The sequence below is a fragment of the Lynx canadensis genome, chromosome A3, assembly GCF_007474595.2.
Source record: "Lynx canadensis isolate LIC74 chromosome A3, mLynCan4.pri.v2, whole genome shotgun sequence".
Classification (NCBI taxonomy): Eukaryota; Metazoa; Chordata; class Mammalia; order Carnivora; family Felidae; genus Lynx; species Lynx canadensis.
The window spans coordinates 14,674,233-14,693,623 of NC_044305.1; the positions used below are offsets into that span (position 1 = coordinate 14,674,233).

At 57.3% G+C, this 19,391-nt stretch overlaps 1 protein-coding gene across 4 annotated transcripts; it reads left to right on the forward strand.

Moving 5' to 3' along the window:
* Positions 1–276: 276 nt before the first annotated feature.
* ZNF335 (zinc finger protein 335) lies at positions 277–19,000 on the forward strand. 4 transcript variants are annotated; one of them, XM_030309478.2, is made up of 28 exons: positions 277–414; positions 1,092–1,342; positions 2,641–2,881; positions 3,719–3,796; positions 4,046–4,345; positions 4,440–4,586; positions 5,431–5,577; positions 6,903–7,155; positions 7,240–7,417; positions 8,386–8,498; positions 9,328–9,346; positions 9,476–9,592; positions 9,676–9,752; positions 9,831–9,991; positions 10,706–10,938; positions 11,853–11,946; positions 12,068–12,162; positions 14,702–14,961; positions 15,795–15,906; positions 16,005–16,379; positions 17,160–17,302; positions 17,383–17,537; positions 17,628–17,731; positions 17,822–17,899; positions 18,098–18,181; positions 18,264–18,329; positions 18,413–18,494; positions 18,581–19,000. In XM_030309478.2, the coding sequence occupies exons 2-28, from the start codon at positions 1,142–1,144 to the stop codon at positions 18,706–18,708; spliced, it is 4,041 nt and encodes a 1,346-aa protein (XP_030165338.1). In that variant the 5' UTR covers positions 277–414; positions 1,092–1,141; the 3' UTR covers positions 18,709–19,000. The 4 variants fall into 4 exon arrangements, with proteins under 4 accessions (XP_030165338.1, XP_030165340.1, XP_030165341.1 ...); XM_030309480.1 differs by having other exon boundaries at positions 278–414; positions 4,443–4,586; XM_030309481.1 differs by having other exon boundaries at positions 278–414; positions 4,446–4,586.
* Positions 19,001–19,391: the final 391 nt, after the last annotated feature.

Below are 19,391 nucleotides of genomic sequence, written 5' to 3' on the forward strand. Positions count from 1 at the left end.
CTCAGGATTGGTTCCGGGAGGGGCGTGGCCAGGTCACTGAAAGCCACGCCCCTAGACGTGGGGCAGTCTTCGCCGCGCCCAACCCTGCGGCCCAGGGAAGGGACCCAGCAATGACGTCCCATAACCACTCCCAGTGTAACCCTCCGCCAAGCGAGAAAGTAGTCCCCAGCCCATAGCGGACTCCGTCACCCATACTTGGCGACATATAAAATCCTAGACTCTCTCCGGACTGGACTATGGTTCTGAGGCCTCAAGGCGACCTTCCGACACACCGGAAAGCGATCTTTCTCTGGGTCGGCGTAGGAAGTAGTTCCGGCCTACGGTGGGCCGATGGGTCCCTCCGCAGCGGGGGAAAGAGGATGGCGACCTCGTCGATGCCGGAGTCGGAAAGAAGCACGGCTACGAAAGCGTCAGGTGAGCGTCTGGTAGAGTCACGTCGCCCCACTGCACCCTGCCGCGAAGTGGGGCCAGAATACGGGGATAGCCGGCGGCGAGCTCCCGGGCCGGCGGGGCTGTCCGAACAGGGCCCCGGGGTCCCAGGCCCTTTAGTCGCTCTCGCACTTGCCTGAGCGGAAACCCGGCGCCGCCACAAGATGGCGTCGGGCCTGGAGCGCAGGCAGCGCCGGGGACAGCCCCGAGTCGCCAGGCCCCGGGACCGTCGCTGTCAGCCCCCTCCGCATGGGAACCAGGGGAGGGGGGGAGCGAGCCACTGACCCAGGGGGCCTGCGGGCTGTACCACCGACCCTGCACCCGGGGGGACTCGGGGGGCCGAAGGGCTGAACCACTGAGCCCGGACAGGGCTCTTAGAGCGAACCACGCTGCGGGAATCATGGAGGGGAGACGAGGAGGGTCAAGATTACCGGCCACTGACCATCCTCCTGGGGCTGGGGAAAGGCTCTAGACTGGGAGGCCAGGCTTCTCGGTCCTGTTTTCCCAAAGCTCCTGTCTCTGTACACGAGAAAGCCCCTCCCCGTCGGGGACTCCGTCATTGCACCTGCGAAATGGGCACACGGGTGCAGCTGGGTGGGCCGTGGTTGCCGGGGCCGGGAAGGAGGCCCACCTGTTCCAGCCCGGGTCACCTCTTCTGGCAGAGTGAAGGATCCAGACCCTGCGAGTCCCTGTCAGGCGGCCCCCCGAGCCGATGGAGGAGAACGAAGTGGAGAGCAGTAGCGACGCGGCCCCTGGGCCTGGCCGGCCCGAGGAGCCCTCTGAGAGCGGCTTGGGCGTGGGCACCTCTGAAGCCGTGTCGGCCGACAGCAGCGACGCCGCGGCCGCCCCGGGGCCGGCTGAGGCCGACGACTCTGGCGTGGGGCAGAGCTCCGACCGCGGCAGCAGCTCTCTGGTATGGGCCGTGCTGGCCGGCGTGGGTGGAGGCAGGGACCGCAGGCAGCATGCCTGGCAGCCAAGGGCAGCAGTCAGAAAGGCTGGCTTGTAACTAATATTTGGTTTTGGTTTACTGTGTGTCAGGCACCATGCCAAGCCCCTAACATGGATTTTCTCATTTAAGCCTCATACCTTGTAAGGCATATCACTCTTTTCCACATCTTACAGGGCCCAGAGAGCAAGCCGACAGAGCCAAGGTTCAAATCTAAGCAGTGGCCTTACCCACTCCACTCTCTTCCTTCTTTGAGATGCAGGTGTCCTGGTTCAAGTCTTACCTCTACCTCCGATTCACTGGGAGACCTCTTTGAGCCTCATTCTTCTGTCTGTAAAATGGAGCAGGAATGCCTGCCTCATAGAGGATACTCTTGGAAATGCTTTGTAAAACTGTCTCCTTCTGGCTCTGCCATTCCTGGCTTTGTGATCTTGGACATGCTACCCCACTTCTAGCTCTCAGTTTTCTCATCTGTAGAGTGGGAATGATAAATACATATGCCTCAATAGGGCTTTTGTGAGGATTAAATGAATTAGCATATACAGAGCAATAGAAACAGTGCTCAGCACATAGTAAGCACTCAGTAGATATTAGCCATTACCATTGTTATTATCTGCAAGATAATGATTTCCAGGACATCACATTGTGGAGCTGCACGATGATGGACCCCATTTTGGGGTCCAGGATTTCATTAATTCAGCAGAGATGGGCCTACCGTGTGCCCAGCTTGTGCTGGACCCGGGGGATACAGCAGGACACAAGACAGATGTGAGCCCGGCCTTAATGGAAAGTACCGTCTGACCTAGAACATATTACTCTAGAGTGAACCATAACGGAGGGGCCACAGACAACTGCGGCACTGAGGACAGAGGGGTCCTACTCTGGCCTTGGGGGTCAGGGTTAACTTCCTAGAAGAGGTACCAAGTAAATGGTGGTGAGAAGGCTGGGCAGGAATTAATTAGCCATGGTGCAACGCTGGGAAGCATTTCAGACAGAGGAAATAGCTAATTCAAAGGCCCAGTGAAAATAGCTCTGCCTGGTTGTTGTGTGGGTGTGGGGATTATGGGGCCTCTTACCTGACCAGAGCCAGGGACCCTGAGATTTGTTCTTGTGTGGCTCTGTGACTGGAGGGCTTCTGCTGGTCCTTTGTGGGGCTGACAGCGTGGATGCCTCTACTCACCGTGGCCAAGGAGCTCTATCTAGTGGGTGGCAACTGGCCCTGCTCCGTCCGTGGCTCCTAAAATCCCCTGTTTCCAATCACCCAGGAGGAAGTATCTGAGAGCAGCTCCAGCACAGACCCCCTGCCCCACGGCTACCTCCCTGATTCCTCTTCTGTGTCCCGTGGGCCAGTGGAGGGAGTGACAGGCGGCCCCCCGGCACTGGTGCACTCCAGCGCTCTCCCAGACGCCAACATGCTGGTGTCCGACTGCACGGCTTCTTCCTCGGACCTGGGCTCAGCCATTGACAAGATCATCGAGTCCACCATCGGGCCAGACCTAATCCCAAGTGAGTCAGGCAGAGGGCAGTAAGAGCTGACCCACAGGGGTCTTCCTGTGGGGTCCAGCAGAACCAACCATGCAAACTTCGACACATAACCCTGCCACTCTAAGCGTATGATGGGGGAACGGCAGCCTCTGTCTCGTAGTGGTAAGTGAGGTGAGGATTTAATAAGACAGTTCAGTGTAGTGCCTGGCATGGACATGTGATAAACACTCAATAAATATAGAAATAATAATACCTAATTTGTACTGGAGTTCGTTCCAAGCACTTTACATATGGTAGCTCATTAATCCTCCCAGTGACCCCAAAAAAGCTGGATGCTATTATCATCCTCACAGTCGAGATGAGAGTTTTGAGGTACAGAGGACCCACTGCAACCAGCAGGTGTTGGGCCATGGGCTCAGACGGTCTGACTCCAGATTCTGTACTCGTGATTGACCACACTACCTTCTGTTGTTAATGGTGTAAAGGCCACAGTCTTCAAATGGTCCTGGGGTGGTGTGGAAAGCCAACCCTGATAAAGTGGTGCAGGGGCTAGGCCTTGACCTTGGAGAAGTTTGGAGACAGGAAGGGAGACTCTCCAGGTTTAGTGGTCAGAGGTGGGGCAGCTGGGGTAGCCATGGCATCTGTGTGACCGTAGGCCAGCTCCTGGGCCAGTGTGTCATGCACACTAGACCTCCCAACAGCCCTGTTCTGGGTGGGGGCGTGGACAGGGGCAGGGCACAGATGAGGCTCTGGGGGGCAATGCAGCTGGTTCATAGTTGCATGGGTGAGCCAGAATGAATATGGGCGGTGACAGTTGTCATTGTCAGCTGGGAATCCCCTCCCCCCATCTCTGCCCAGGCTGCATCACCGTAACCAGTGCTGAGGATGGCGGAACCGAGACTGCCCGGTACCTGATCCTGCAGGGCCCAGACGATGGTGAGACCCCAGGCAGCAGACCCAGGGCGCCCTGCAGTGGGCGAGGGAGTTGGAGAGGGAGGCTCCGCCACAAACTCACTGTGTGATCCTAGCAGGTCGTCCTCTGCTCTGGGCCCTAGTTTCCCCACTGCCACTCTGGTGGGGGGTTGGGTTCTAGGATCCCTGGGCCTGCCTGGGAGGGACAGCTGTTGCTCATGGCCAACCTTCCCCTCCACCCCCCTGCCCTCCGACTCCCTCACCCACCCACAGGTGCCCCCATGGCTTCGCCGATGTCCAGTTCCACCTTGGCCCACAGCCTGGCAGCCATCGAGGCCCTGGCTGATGGCCCCACGTCCACATGCCTAGAGCCCCCCGAGGAGGCACGGGGGAGGCCCAGCTCCCCAGCACAGCCGCCCCCAAGCTCTGGTACCGAGGAGCCAGACCTGCAGAGCCTGGAGGCCATGATGGAAGTGGTGGTGGTACAGCAGTTCAAGTGCAAGATGTGCCAGTACCGGAGCAGCACCAAGGCCACGCTGCTTCGCCACATGCGGGAGCGGCACTTCCGACCAGGTGCGTTGACGGCGGCCTGCCTGACTGGGGCTGTGCGGGTGGCGGGGGGTGGGGGGTGCCGCCAGCCAGACGTGGCAAGCTTGTCTTCTCTTCACAGCAGCAGCAGCAGCAACCGCAGCCGGTAAGAAGGGGCGTCTGGTAAGGAAGTGGGGTACCTCTGCCAAGACCCCAGACGAAGAGGGGCCAGAGGAGGAAGATGATGATGACATTGTCGACGCTGGTGCCATTGACGACCTAGAGGGTAGGCCACCTTAGCTCCCAGGAGTGCCATCCCCATCCCCATCTACAAATACCGAATTCCCTCTGGCCCACATGGAGGACTGGGAAAGAGGAGTTGGTACACATGTGTGCCTCCGGTATAAAACAGAGGAGTTGGGGCTCTGGGGTCAGGACCTCTGTGTGCGGTTGTGGAGACTGCACACTGAAAAAGAGCACCACCTTTAAGAGGGCCACGTTCACGTTTGTCCAACAGAAATAGAATAAGCTGCATATGAACTTCTTACATAGCTTTGTAGCTATGTTTTAAAAAGTTAAAGAAAAAAGATAAAATTAAGCTTTATCAGAATTATCAGTGGGTTGTTTTACTTTGCGTTTTTATACTAGTCTTTTGAAAGCCAGTGTGTATTTTACACTTAATTATCTGTTACTGAAAAAAAAAAAATTATGTGTTAGTGTAGACAAGGCACAAGTTCTCGGTCGTTGCATATGGCCAGTGGCTCCTGCACTGGATAGCATAGTCGTCACAGTTTGTAGACTTCATTGTTTATTTCAGTTATCTTCTGACAATGGCTATGAAGTGTCTTAAGAAACAGGCACCTTTTTCTAATTTTCATAGTGGAGCGCTGCCTGAGTTGGCGGTAGGAGTTAGGAAAGGTGCAGAGAAAGGGGCTTGGAGAGAGGCACTCATAGTCAGCTAGTGGGAGGCCAGGAGGGCTTTTTGGAGGGAGGCATCACTGGTTGATAGGCTTGAAGGAGGAGTAGGCAGGGATGGGAAGTGGGCCTCTTCCTAGGGAAGCTGGGCCAGGGATTAGGGCTGAAAGGGCGGGTCCGGCACTGATGCCCACCTTTGCTTGCGGCCCCCACAGAGGACAGTGACTACAATCCGGCTGAGGATGAGCCCCGGGGCCGGCAGCTACGGCCCCAGCGCCCTACTCCCAGTACCCCAAGACCCCGAAGGAGACCTGGCCGGCCTCGGAAGCTGCCTCGCCTGGAGACCGCGGACCTCTCAGATGGTGAGAGTTGGTCATGTGGGGCCGTGTGGGGGGCTGAGGGATGGCCTCCTTCCCTGCTTGCTTCTGTGGAGCCCTGGGAACTGAGGGTGCCACTCAGGGCAGCACATATCAAGTCAGGGTGACCTGAAGGCCGCCTCATAAAGGGACGGCCCTCCGAGACCAAGCTTGAGAAACCCCGATAAGCAATATATCAGCTTTGTGACAGGGCCTCTCGGTGGTAAGATGTTGGAGCGCGGGAGAAGTTTAAATCTTTATAATTGAACTAAGAAGATAAGTTATAAGTGTGATTACTGAAATGAGAACAAGTCTGAGGGCTGAAACTGTGTCCAAGAAACACTGGCTTGGAGCATTACAGGCTGGGGACTAGAAAGCACGATCATGGCCATGAATGGCTCCACCACCTACTGGCTGTGTGACTCAGAGTGTGTTATTTTGCCTCTCGAATCCCCTGTTCCCTTGTTCGGAATGGAGGTGATAGCATCTGGCTTTTCGGGATCGCTTTAAGGGGTAGACATACACACACAAAAACACATGATAACTGTTTTTGTATGTGCTGTATAGGGGAGATTGTTACACATTTTCAGTGTCTTTTTTAAGAATAGCGTTTTATTAAGGTCTGTATGGGAAGGCACACACATCCTAAGTGCAAGGCTTAGGGAATTTTCACAAGATGAATGCGCTGTGTAGCTGAGCATCCCAATCAAGAAGCAGGATGTTGCCAGCATTGTCTATGTCACTTTTAATTTTTAAAACATTGCATTGGAATACAATGGATGTTTTTGAATAGGTAGCACATTCAGACCGTTCAGACTTCAAAAGGTTAGGAGTGCGTGCAGTGATGCTCTGTCTTCTCTCTTCCTCCCATCTGCCCTCCAGCCACCCGGCCTCCCTAAAGAAAGCCAATGTTAAAGTACTGCTGTCGTTCCCAGACCCTAGAATGTTCCCATGAGGTGACTAGAGCAGCACTTATCGTCTCCATCTGACAGATGGGAAAATGAGACTCAGAGAGGCGCGAGGAGGCACCAAAGTCTGGTGTCAGAGCTGAGCTGGCACGCGGGTCTCTTGACGGGGAGGTCGCCAGCTCTCTTGCTGCTGCCGCAGACCATCCTGTTTAAGTTGTGCCGTCTAGCAGCATGTCAGTTGCAGGAGGGTCCTGTGTCCACCCTGCCCTCTGACGCGGGCTGCCTGCGTCTGTCCCACGGCCTGACGTGCCCATCAATGGTCTGTGACAGTGGTTGAAGGAAGTATTTTGGCTGGCCTCTGGCACACCTGTCCACGTCTGTCCTGGTGCGTCCGTGGCTGATTTGCCACCATGTGCACGACAGGTGTGGAAGGAGAGCCTCTAGTGAGTTCCCAGAGCGGACAGAGCCCACCAGAGCCTCAGGACCCCGAGGCACCCAGCTCCTCCGGCCCGGGATGCCTGGTTGCCCTGGGCAAGGCTGATAGGGGCCCCGTGGAACCTGGCGTGAGCCAGTCGGATGCAGAGAACGCAGCCCCCTCTTGCCAGGATGAGCCCGATGCCCCACCCCGCCGCCGGGGACGACCCTCCAGGCGCTTCCTCGGCAAGAAATACCGCAAGTATGTGGAGCAGAGATGAGGGTAGGGGGAGACAGCCCGGCGGCCCCGGCCCAGCCACACCTCTTCCCAACACCCTCCTGGCAGGTATTATTACAAGTCACCCAAACCGCTCCTGAGGCCCTTCCTGTGCCGCATCTGCGGCTCCCGCTTCCTGTCCCATGAGGACCTGCGCTTCCACGTCAACTCCCATGAGGCCGGGGACCCCCAGCTCTTCAAGTGCCTGCAGTGCAGCTATCGCTCCCGCCGCTGGTCCTCGCTCAAGGTGCGCGGCGGGGACGGGCAGGCGCGGCATGGGACCAACGTGAAGGTGCCAGGAGGGAGTGGAGTTGACGGGTCGTTCGCTGGCACCTTCTGCCCCTTCGCAGGGCACGTGCCTGGGCCGCTGCCGTGCTGAAGGAGCTGAGGGGGGAGCCACGGGCACTTCCGCAGACTGCACGCGGCATAGTGGCGTTGCATCTGCAGGGGGGCTGTTCACGCCGCAGCCAGCACAGACGTGCCTGTTCACCACACGCACTGGCAAATGGCAGGGAAACGGGCTTTCCCTAATTCTGTGTGTTAGAAAGTTTTCCGGTAGGTGGCCGTCAGGTGTCTCAAGAAAGGGGCTCTTTTTTTATCATTTACCCAAAAGTGCCAGTGGGCTTGCTGTGACCCTGAGCCATTTTTATCCAGTACCTGGGCCTGGCAGGCAGGCACGCTCGGGTTCCAGGCTTGCGCAGCCTGGAGAGACTGTAGGTATCGATAGTGCCATTTTACTGGCCCAGGAAACCGTGGCTTGGCCAAAGTGAGGCAGAGAATTGGCCACTGTGGGGAGTGGGGGCCACCTGAAGCACAGCTGGTCAAAGCCCCCGTGCTTTCTGCACGCGGTAGTTCCTCCCCAGACAGGGCCCCGTGACCTGGAAGTTGTCCTCCGGAGCCCTACTGGGGCTGGGTTGTGCCAGAGTATGCTGGGGCCGTGCCACTTGGGTTTGGCTCCAAGCTCCACTGTTTACAGGGTCACTGTGGGACCCCAGCACGTCCCTTCCCTGTGAGCCTCAGTTTCTGCCTCTGTCAGATGGTGAGCTGGCACAGGGCCTGGTGCCAAGTAGGTGCCCGTGTTGGGGAGAGTCCCCAGCCCTCACAGGCTCCGGCCCTTCCTGCACTCGTTCTGGGAGCAGTTCTGAGGCTGTGGGCACAGGTTGGGGGGGAGGGGGAGGCCAGCCCCAGCCCACTGTCCTCTTGCCTCTGTCCTAGGAGCACATGTTCAATCACGTGGGCAGTAAGCCCTACAAGTGTGGCGAATGCAGCTATGCCAGCGTCTACCGGAAGGACGTGGCCCGGCACGCAGCCGTGCACAGCCGAGACCGGTCAGTGTGCGTGGGTGGGGTGGGCCAGGGCAGGAAGCAGAGGCCCGGCGTGACCACATTCCCCCTTTACTGAGCACCTGCTCTGGGCCACACTATTCACAGCACGTCACAGACCTGCGAAAGATAAGGCCGTTCATCCCAGCTCATGTGGCTCAGAGCAGTAGCAGGGCCTGAACGGTTCTTGTTCCGTCTCTTCCCTGCTATGAGCTTTGTAAGATGGGGACAGTCATTGTTGAGGGGATTAAAGGAGCTCAGTAAATGATCTAAAGATCTTGCAGACTCCCGACTCTCAGCACTGACAGAGCAGACATGGCACAGATGGGTGGAGGAAAATCCTTAGGGGCCCTGTGATTGCTCAGTACGTTGTCGTTAGATCTACAGCTTTGGGAAGGAGTTCACTCTGCTTAGGATGGTACGTGAGCAGAGGTCGGATACAGGATTTCAGGAGAAAAGTGACTTTCAAATTGTGCTTGTGGGAAAGGCTGTTCTCCATGATGCTAATGGGTTTTCTTAAGAAAAGGGGAGAGCGGAAGTAAGATTAGGGACAGCAGGTTGAACACCTGCTTCGCCAGCTCTTTTCTACAGGACTTCTCAGGGCCTTTAAAATGCACGTGTATTTTGTGACAGGAAGAAGGCACCATTCTAGAATTTGTTTACAGCGTGCCTCTTAGCATTTCCTAGCAAACTCCACTTGGGGAAGCCCTATTCTGAGAGAAGGGCTTGGCTGGGCAGAAGGGACACTCAGGGCTGAGACGGTCCGGTCCATGTGAGAGAGTTTGTGGTGGGGTTGGGGAAGCAGTGGTCTAACCCCTATGCCTTTCTCCCTCAGGAAGAAGAGGCCAGATCCGGTGAGTCTGGGGCCTGGCCCGGGAAGGGAGCCTGCTTGAGGGCTGCTTATCAGGTGGGGGCAGGAGGTGAGGTCTCCCCGTCTCTCCTCCCCTTCTCTCTTCATCTGGTCCCGTCTTGTCCCTTCCCAGACTCCGAAGCTGAGCTCCTTCCCGTGCCCTGTGTGTGGCCGTGTGTACCCCATGCAGAAGAGACTCACACAGCACATGAAGACACACAGCACTGAGAAGCCCCACATGTGTGACAAGGTGGGTGGGGCCAAGGGCTGGGGGCAGGGGCTCAGGGTCTCCCTGGGCAATCTCCCATCTCTAACTCACCCTACCCCTCACAGTGTGGAAAGTCCTTTAAGAAGCGCTACACCTTTAAGATGCACCTGCTCACACATATCCAGGCTGTCGCCAACCGCAGGTATATCCCTAAGGAGGCCCCTGGGGCTGGAGCACCCCACCCGACCCCACCACTGAGCTTTCCTCCAACCACCTCCAGGTTCAAGTGCGAGTTCTGTGAATTTGTTTGTGAGGACAAGAAGGCACTGCTGAACCACCAGCTGTCCCACGTCAGCGACAAGCCATTCAAATGCAGCTTTTGCCCCTACCGCACCTTCCGAGAGGACTTCCTGCTCTCCCATGTGGCCGTCAAGCACACAGGTCAGGCCAGCCCCACCCTGGCCTGAGGGCAAGTTGGTGAGCCCTCCACTTGCCATGCCCCTAGGCGGCAGGCTCGGCTCTGTCCTCTTCCTCCCCCTCCACAGCCAGCCGGGCTTCTCAGGTATCAGGACATCCCCTCTGGGGTGTCACCCGCTCTCCTGGGCTAAGCCAGCTCTTCTCTGTGTGGCCAAGGGCAAACTTGCTATGAGAGGGAGTCAGAGCACCTACCATGTGGTGGTTGCCAAAGTGAGTTCCGTTTGCGTCTGGAGCCCTGTCTGTACTGGGCGCTGGGTGCTGGGGAAGAGGTGTTTCTGGAGGCCCCAGTCTCACACGTGAAGTAGGAGAAGCAGCGTCACATGCTCGGCCCGCAGAAGGTGGACAGAACAGTTGGTTCTTTCTCCTCCTCGGCGCGCAGCCCTCTGATGGGCACACTAGAGATGAGACACCGTAGTGGGCCAGATCCCCGTCTACCCGGGAGGGATGGTTCGTAAGAGAAGTGTGTGGTCACCTGACATGAAAATAAGACGCTCCTGGGAAGGCTGGGAGTGCCGGAGGTGGGCATGGTTCCTCTCTGTCCTGGCCCACCAGATCGGACAGCGGCATGTGTTGGGAGCGAAGCCCCAGGAGTGAATCCCTCAGAGGGGTCCTTGGGACCACAGAAGGCTTCCCGGAGAGGGTGGGGAAGCCTAAGCGTCCCTTCCCGTGTGCCTGCAGGGGCCAAGCCCTTCGCCTGTGAGTACTGCCATTTCAGCACCCGGCACAAGAAGAACCTCCGCCTGCACGTACGGTGTCGGCACGCAAGCAGCTTCGAGGAGTGGGGGCGGCGCCACCCTGAGGAGCCCCCTTCCCGCCGTCGCCCCTTCTTCTCTCTGCAGCAGATTGAGGAGCTGAAGCAGCAGCACAGCGCGGCCCCCGGGCCACCCGCCAGCTCCCCAGGGCCTCCTGAGGTAAGCTCCGCCAAGCAGGCAGCAGACAGAAGGGGCTGGGGAGCATGGGCCAGGATGACCGTGTCCTGTCACCCCTCCAGTCCCTGGCATCCTCATTTACACATTGAGGCAACAAAATGGCCCCAGCTTCTCCAGTTGAGCAGATGGGGTCACACACATGTCAGCCCTAAGCTCAGAGTGGGCGTGGCTTTCCAGTGCTAGTAATAGAGCATGGAAATATGAGTTTAATTGTGGCAATAGTTCATTTTTCTCTTGCATAAAAGAAGTCCAAAGGTTAGCAGTTTAGAGCTAGTTTGGCAGCTCTGTGGTCAGTCGTCAGGGACCAAGTTCTCTCAATATTTTTTCCCAGCCATCCTAGGCACACGACTTTCATCTTTGTGGTTGCCTCATGGTCCAGTATAGCTGCAGGAGCTCCAGCCTTCTAGCCACATCCCAGGCAAGAAGCAGGAGGAAGGGATGGGAGAAGGGCAGAAAGGAAGCCTGCCATCTCTCCCATCTGTCTTCCTCGTGAACTTAACCGGAAGCTCCTGCTTAGCCACAAGGCCACACTTTACCTAGCTGCAAGGCAGGCCGAGAAGTATAGTCTCATAGCTGAGTATACCACCTACTCTTTTTGTGCCCCAGAAGATGGACCACTGCGATGTGCTGGTAGAACACAGCCTCTAGTGTCAGTCTTGTGTTCAGACCCCAGTTCTGCTACTTACTCGCTGTGGGATCTTAAGCAATTGCTTCATTTCTCTGAGCCTCGGTCAGTTCATCTGTGGCACCGAGCTGATAAATACCTGGCATTGTAGTTGTGTGAAGGTGAGACAAGCCGGCAGATGTGAAGTGCCTGACACACAGGAGGTGCTTGGTAACCGGTGCTCGAATCTGAGCTGCCCCCTCTCAGGTTTGGCCACATCCCCACCCCACAGATTCCCCCAGAGGCAGCACCTTTCCAGGCACCTGAGACCCCCCCACTGCTCTGTTCCGACACCCTTGGTGGCGCCACCATCATCTACCAGCAAGGTGAGCCCTGGGGGAGCGGGGGAGCCTGGGGAGCGCGGCAGGGGCGGGGCACGTGCCGGGGCTGGAGGAGGGAGAGAGGGGGCCCCGGCCCATCCTAAGGCTCAGGTCTCACCCGACCCAGGAGCTGAGGAGTCAACGGCAATGGCCACGCAGACAGCCTTGGATCTGCTGCTGAACATGAGTGCTCAGCGGGAGCTGGGGGGCACAGCCCTGCAGGTGAGCTGCCCAGGGCCGCCAACGCCTCCCCCGTGTCGCCACCTTAGGCGCCTGCTGTGCACTGGACACTGGGAGGGGAGGAGGGTGGTGAGGCAGACATGCCCTGCCCTCGGGGCGTGCCCAGTTAACCGGGAGACAGTCCACTGAAACCCCTGTGGGCAAACACAGAGGAGGGGGACCCACTGTGCCAGGGAGGTCAGAGGGGCTTCTGCTCAGCTCCAGTCACCAGCGGCCTCTGCCAGGCTGAGCGGTAAGCGCTGCTCTCGTGGCTTCGGGGGTCCTGCTGGTTCAGGTCTCCTAGCTCTGCGGCCGCCCTGTACTGCAGGTCCCGGCCAGCTTCTCATCCAGCCTAGCACCCTCGTTCCGCGACACCCCCTCCCACGGCCCGGAGGCTCCCAAGGCTCCCTCCCCTCTAGCCTGTCTTAGCCCTGAACCTCATGCCCAGCAGACCCCCTGCCCCCAGCTCATCATCTTCACTTCTGCCGCCTTCTGGCCGCCTGGGGTCACCCTTCCACTACCCCCGCCCTGCCCGCACTGCACACCCCACACTCCTCTAAGGTAGGGAGAGGTTTGTTATCGGTCTCCCAGCCTCCCAAAAAGATGTAGAATGTGTGTTGAGACGATAAATTCCAGGAACTGGGAGCAATGATGTGCTTCCAGGGGCTGGAGGGCAGACAGAACTCTGTGGAGGGGGGAGCCTGGTGTTGGGCCTGGGGACCTCCGTAGGGTTTCATTATGCCTTTGGGGGTGTTTGGAAGTTCTACGTTTTTAGTTAGTTAAATCGGTCTTTCATGGTTTTTGCCTTTGATATCATCCCTAGAAAGGCCTGTAATCACCCCAAGATTATATAAACATTTGTATATTCTTCTTAGGGTTTCTTTCTGCTTAGGGTTTCACTTTTTTACACTTAAATCTTTACTCCACCTGGAATTTATTTTTGGTGTATACAGGAAGGTAGGGGACTCGCTTTATTTTTTTTTTCCCAAAAGTTGTACAGTGTAGTATATCAAATCTTCCCCTGTGGTTGGAAATGTCTGCTTTATCACGTTCTAGATTCCCATATTTATAGGAGCCCATTTCTGTACAAGTTCTGTTTTATTGCTGTCTGTTGTTCTCATGCCAGTTTTTTTTTTTTTAATCTGATTACAAAAACATATGTTAAACCAAAATGACCATTAGGAAATGTTCTATACAGAAAGTGAAAGTCCTTAACAACCCTCCCCCCCCCACCCCCACTGCCGCCAGCGGCAAATAGGCATTTCTCCAGTTTTGACCATGTACACGCTAACATGGAGACATTGTTTCTAAAAAAGATGGGATCACACAATTCATGCTCATCAACACCTCCACTTTTGCTTGCTCGGGAGTGTGTGAGGCGTGGCCTGGCCGGCACACAGAGTCCTCTCTGTTACTGTTCCCATTTCACATCCCCAGGCCACTACACCGTAGAGATGCTGTGAGTGCGTTCGGTCCTGTATTGCTTGGATTTCCGGCTTTTTGTCAATCAGGGCAGTGCTTTAGTGCACCCTTCAGGTGGTCCTAAAACATTCTTTAGTTGTAAAAAAAAAAAGCCTCCTAGAAGTAGAATTGGTGGGTCTGAAGGTGTGAAGCCTCATAAAAAGACAGTTTATGTGACCACCTCTAGAATTGCGCTCCCTTCCGCCCTTGCCAACACTTGGATATCCCGAGCTTTAGAAATGTCTTCCGCATGGTAGAAGTATGTTTCATGGTTTTGGTTTTTTTATATATAATTTTATAACCGTAAATGAGTTTGAACTATGTTCGTAGACCATTTTATTTTCTGACTTGTGTCCTATATCTGTTTTTCTATTGTTGGTGTTTTTAGCGTCACTTTGCAGGAGCTCTTTGCAGATGAGGGAGACTCCCCTTTTCTCGTATTTATTGTTAAATACCCCCTCCCCCCATTTCTTCGTTTTCTAATTGCAGTTTATGGTTTGTTTTGCTGTAGGCTTTAGCATCTTTTTCTGTCATGATTATAGAAAAATCTTCCCACCCCAGATCATAAAATATCCATCCACATTTTCTTTTCATATACTTAGAGTTTTATTACATTTCGGTCTTTAATCTATTTGAAGCGGGCTCTGGAGCAAGATGTGAGGTCAAGCTTTTTCCTTCTTAAATGGTTTGCTAGCTGTCCCTTTACCAGGGTTTCTCAATCTTGGCCTTTTGTGCCAGGTAGTTCTTCGTTGTGGGGGCTATCCTGTGCGTCGTGGGGTTGTCAGCTGCACCCCTGCAGATAACTCCTAGGTGCCAGGACCACCCCTCTTCCGATTGTGACCACCAAAGAATGTCTCCAGATGCTGCCCGACACCCAGGGAGGGCAGGGTTGCTCTCCCCGGGTCTTGTTTCTTTGCAGGTGCCAGGCAGGGCTGGCAGAGCCAGGGTGTGTTTTAGATCACACAGTGGGGTTGGTACAAGTGAGTGGTGGTGGCACGGGCCCTGGCCAGTGTGGGTGAGCTGTGAGGCCCTGCGTGCCAGCCTCTGTACCTGCTTGTAACACCCTCCGGTTCCCTCACAGGTGGCCGTGGTGAAGTCGGAGGACGTGGAAGCAGAGTTAGCCTCCCCTGGCGAGCAGCCTTCCCCGGCAGGTGCCGCTCCCCAAGTGGTCACCCTCCACGTGGCAGAGCCGGGGAGCAGCCTGGCAGCGGAGAGTCAGCTGGGTGCCCCCGACCTGCCCCAGATCACCCTGGCACCCGGTCCATTTGGTGGGACTGGCTACAGTGTCATCACAGCACCCCCTATGGAGGAGGGGACATCAGCTCCTGGCACACCTTACAGGTGAGACCTGCTGCCCGAAAGACCCCCTTCAGCCATTTATAAGGTGTGCTGGGAGGTGCCAGAGGAGGGCTCTGCCTGCTCGAGCTTAGTTGGCAGGAGGCAAAAATCCTAATACATACCATGTGATTAGCCATCGGAGTCTCTCGTTAGGAGGTTGGAAGCTACTATTTCTTGGTCTCTTAGATGTTCCAGGCACTAGACCTAAACACCTAAACATTTGGTGCACTCACCGAAACCATTCTCGTGGGATCCAGGTGTCCCTCATCTCACAGGTGAGGAAATAGGCCAGGGACATTGAATAACTTACCTAAGGTCAGATATGTAGTGAGGAGTCGAACTTTGGGTTCCAAAACCATGTGCTCTTTGTTCTGGGTGATCCCTGAACACACCTGGGTGATTCCAGTTCTGACCTCCAGAGCCAGCTCAGGCTCCTTGCCGGCATTGGAGGCCTGACAGCTGCCCTCAGTGTCCTCCACACCCAGCAAGTTCAGAGCAGAAAGACTGTGTGCTCGCTGCACTCCTGGGCAGCCTAAGAGAGCCCTTAATCCAAGCACCAAAGTACCACAGTGTGCGGCTGGGGTGGAAAGCAGGACCCCTGGGCTGGCGGCAGGCAGCCCAGTCTCCACATCTGCCCTCTACTCTCGGCCCCTGCTTGCCTCCCGCGCTGGCCCGCCCGCTGCCGCACTCGGCCAGACCCGGGCTGGAGCGCTGGGCTTCGCTGCCTCACCGCCATCACCCCTCAGTTGATGACTTTCTTGGGGAAGAGGACTCCCGTGGCCTTCCATCCCCTCCTAGAACCCCACCTCACTCCTCCCCGCCCTCGGTGCCCACAGCGAGGAGCCCCCAGGGGAGGCAGCCCAGGCCGTGGTCGTGAGCGACACCCTGAAAGAAGCTGGCACCCACTATATCATGGCAGCCGATGGGACGCAGCTGCACCACATTGAGGTGAGGCTTGGGGTGGCTGACCCCGCCCCCACTCCCCGTCAGTCCCCCCCCCCACCCCAATCCTCCCCAGTCCATCACGCTCCCCCATCTGTCTACAGCTGACTGCAGACGGTTCCATCTCCTTCCCGAGTCCGGATTCGCTGGCCCCTGGAGCCAAGTGGCCGCTGCTGCAGTGTGGGGGGCTGCCCAGAGATGGCCCTGAGCCCCCATCTCCAGCCAGGACCCACCGGGTGGGAGACCCCCAGGGCTCTGCCTCCCCACCTCCTGCAGCCAGCAAAGCCCCGGGCCTGGTAGTACCCCCCTCGCCGCCACCTGCAGGCACAGCATCATCAAAGAAGTTTTCCTGCAAGATCTGTGCCGAGGCCTTCCCTGGCCGAGCAGAGATGGAGAGTCACAAACGAGCCCACGCCGGGCCTAGTGCCTTCAAGTGCCCCGACTGCCCCTTCAGTGCCCGCCAGTGGCCCGAGGTCCGGGTAGGTGCTGCCCCCTCGTGCTCATTTGGCCACTTGTTTGTGTAACAGACTTTAACTGAACACCGCAAGCCGGGCCCGCAGAGGACTCTGTGAGGCCTCAGCATTGAGGGAGCTCTGTCTGGTGGGGAAGCAAACCAGATGATGTGACTAATGCCCCACGGTGTCCCCAGTGTGAACAGAATGCATATGGCGGAGCAGAGACAAACCGGGAACAGGTCGTGTGGACTCGGGGTGCTGGCAAGAACCGGGCTGGGCCCGTAGGGGCAAAGGCACAGGCATGGCAGCACCAGGCACGTTTAGGGAAACACGAGGCATCTAGAATAGGGAACGCACACGGTACGAGGAAGGTGGTGGAGACAACATGGAGAAGGCGAGGAGGGAGTAGTTCTGGGTAGGAGGCGGGGGTCCCTTTTGAGGACCACCAGTTTTCACTGCCACCATGCACCAGATCCTCACAGCAGCTCAGTGAGGGGAGCAGGGCCTAGAACCCTAGAACATCAGGGCTGGAGGAGACCTCCAGGGAGGGGTTCCTTCATCTGAACCTGTACCTTACGTGACATGGCGGTAACCTGAATCGAAGCAGGGATAGGACTTCCTAAGTGACCTAATGGCGGGGCCTGTGGCTTTGCCCTCTCTTGGCACACAGCAGCACCAGGTCTTGGTCTGGTTTGTACTTGTCACCCAGTTCTTCCATATGAGGACAGACTCCCCAGCAGCTGTCTCAGTGGGAGGCTGCTTGTCCTCACCTGGCCAGTGCCCCTGACTCTGCTCCTGCTCCAGGCCCACATGGCACAGCACTCGAGCCTGCGGCCCCACCAGTGCAGCCAGTGCAGCTTTGCCTCCAAGAACAAGAAGGACCTGCGGCGACACATGCTGACCCACACCAACGAGAAGCCTTTTGCGTGCCATCTCTGCGGGCAGCGGTGAGGCTGGGGACAGGTGGGTAGGGGCTGCTGGGCACGTGTGACGGGACTGCCCTGAGCCTTCTTCCCTCCCCCCCCAGTTTCAACCGGAATGGGCATCTCAAGTTCCATATCCAGCGGCTGCACAGTCCTGATGGGAGAAAGGCGGGGACACCTACTGCCCGGACCCCAGGCCGGACCCCCACCCAGACCATCATCCTAAACAGTGATGATGACACGCTGGCCACGCTGCACAGTGAGCCGCCCCTGGGAGACCAGGGTGGGTGCTGGGGCACCTCCGGGTTCCCTGGATCCGCTGTGTGAGCACCCTCTCTTCTCTGCCCAGCTGCACTCCAGTCCGGTCATGGGGTCCTGGGGCCAGAGCGGCTACAGCAGGCACTGGGCCAGGAACACATCATTGTCGCCCAAGAGCAGACAGTCACCAATCAGGTGAGAGCCTGGGTTGGGGCCCTGCTGGCAAGTCACAGGCTGGGGTGAGGGCACACAGAGCTGAGGCTAGAGCTGACTTGGTCCTGGCAGGAAGAAGCCGCCTATATCCAAGAGATCACCACAGCTGATGGCCAGACAGTACAGCATCTGGTTACCTCTGACAACCAGGTGAGCACCTGCTCAGCCAGGAGAGCCCGCCCTGCCCCTCCCCCAGACTCCACTCTGGGGAGAACCAGTACTTTCCCAACCACTCCTCCCAGGGTCTGTGCGGCTGCCATCGTTGATGGTGGGCGTCCCTGGCCCCCTGCTCGATCTTCCTGGTTCAGCAGGGCCCCCAGCGCCTGCCTCTTCTCCACCCTTCTCCAGGTACAATACATCATCTCCCAGGACGGAGTCCAGCACCTGCTCCCCCAGGAATATGTCGTGGTTCCAGAGGGCCATCACATCCAGGTGGGCCAGGCCTGGGCAGGGATGGGAATGAGGGGAGGGGTGGACAGCCTCCTCAATCACCAGATCGGCTTCCTCTCTCCAGGTACAGGAAGGCCAGATCACACACATCCAGTATGAACAGGGGGCCCCGTTCCTCCAGGAGTCCCAGGTAGGACCTTTGGGGAATCGTGCGGTGTTGGGGCACAGGCAGTACTCCTCCAAGGCCACATCTCACTGGCTTCTCCCCTCTAGATCCAGTATGTGCCCGTGTCCCCAGGCCAGCAGCTTGTCACACAGGCCCAATTGGAGGCGGCAGCACACTCAGCAGTCACAGGTATGGGGTGGGACCCTGAAAACCATGGGGACCCAGGCCCAGCTTCTGGGGCCTCAGGCTCACCGTCCTTTCCCCTCCCCTGGCAGCGGTGGCCGATGCTGCTATGGCCCAAGCCCAGGGCCTGTTTGGCACCGAAGAGGCAGTGCCTGAACACATCCAACAGCTGCAGCACCAGGGCATCGAGTACGACGTCATCACCCTGACCGATGACTGAGCCCCAAGGGCCCAACGCAGACCGTGGATATTGGGGCCAGCCATGTTAGGGGTGGGGGGGACCCAGTGGGACTCACCTCCCTGTTCCACCTAGGGTCTCCAGACACTGGGCAGCCAGCATCCTGTCACTCTAAGAGAGCCAGACCTGTGCTGCTGGCTTTAGGGGACAGCCATGGGCCCCAGCCAGGACATGCTGGGTGCCCTAGCCTGCAGGCAGGCTTTGGGGAGAAAAATTTATTTTTGTTTGGATGGACCCACTGGCCCCTCAGTCTCAATAAAGGGACCAGAGTCCAGTCCTGACCATCTTACTTTGTCCGCAAGGACTTGGGAAACAGAGAGGAAGAGCCTGTCACAGCTCCCAGGAGCTGCCAAGCCCCACAGTGCAGCCTGCCCGGCCTCTCAAAGTGCAGTGGCCCGACAGCAGGGCAGGCCCTTAGGGCAGAGGCCTGATACTGGGACAGATGGCTGAGCTGGTAAGAGCCCCCTCACCCCCCACCCCCCAGCACCTTCAGACCCTCTTCCTCCCCTGGGCTCCAGGGGAACATCTCCATGCCTAGAGGTCCTCAGGACAGCTCAGCCGGGTGCCTGTCTGTACAGAGGCCATACCCTAAAGCCCATGGTGGCTCAGAGCGGCTCTTCCTCCTGACCCTTGACTGTGAAACATACCTGGCTGCTCACTCACTG

Coding starts and splice junctions, on each gene's coding strand:
- ZNF335 (XM_030309478.2), top strand. CDS start 1,142: ATGGAGGAGAACGAAGTGGAGAGCAGTAGCGACGCGGCCCCTGGGCCT. Junction 9,992..10,705: donor TGTGGCCGTCAAGCACACAG/GTCAGGCCAGCC, acceptor GTGTGCCTGCAG/GGGCCAAGCCCTTCGCCTGT. Junction 18,330..18,412: donor CGTTCCTCCAGGAGTCCCAG/GTAGGACCTTTG, acceptor TCTCCCCTCTAG/ATCCAGTATGTGCCCGTGTC.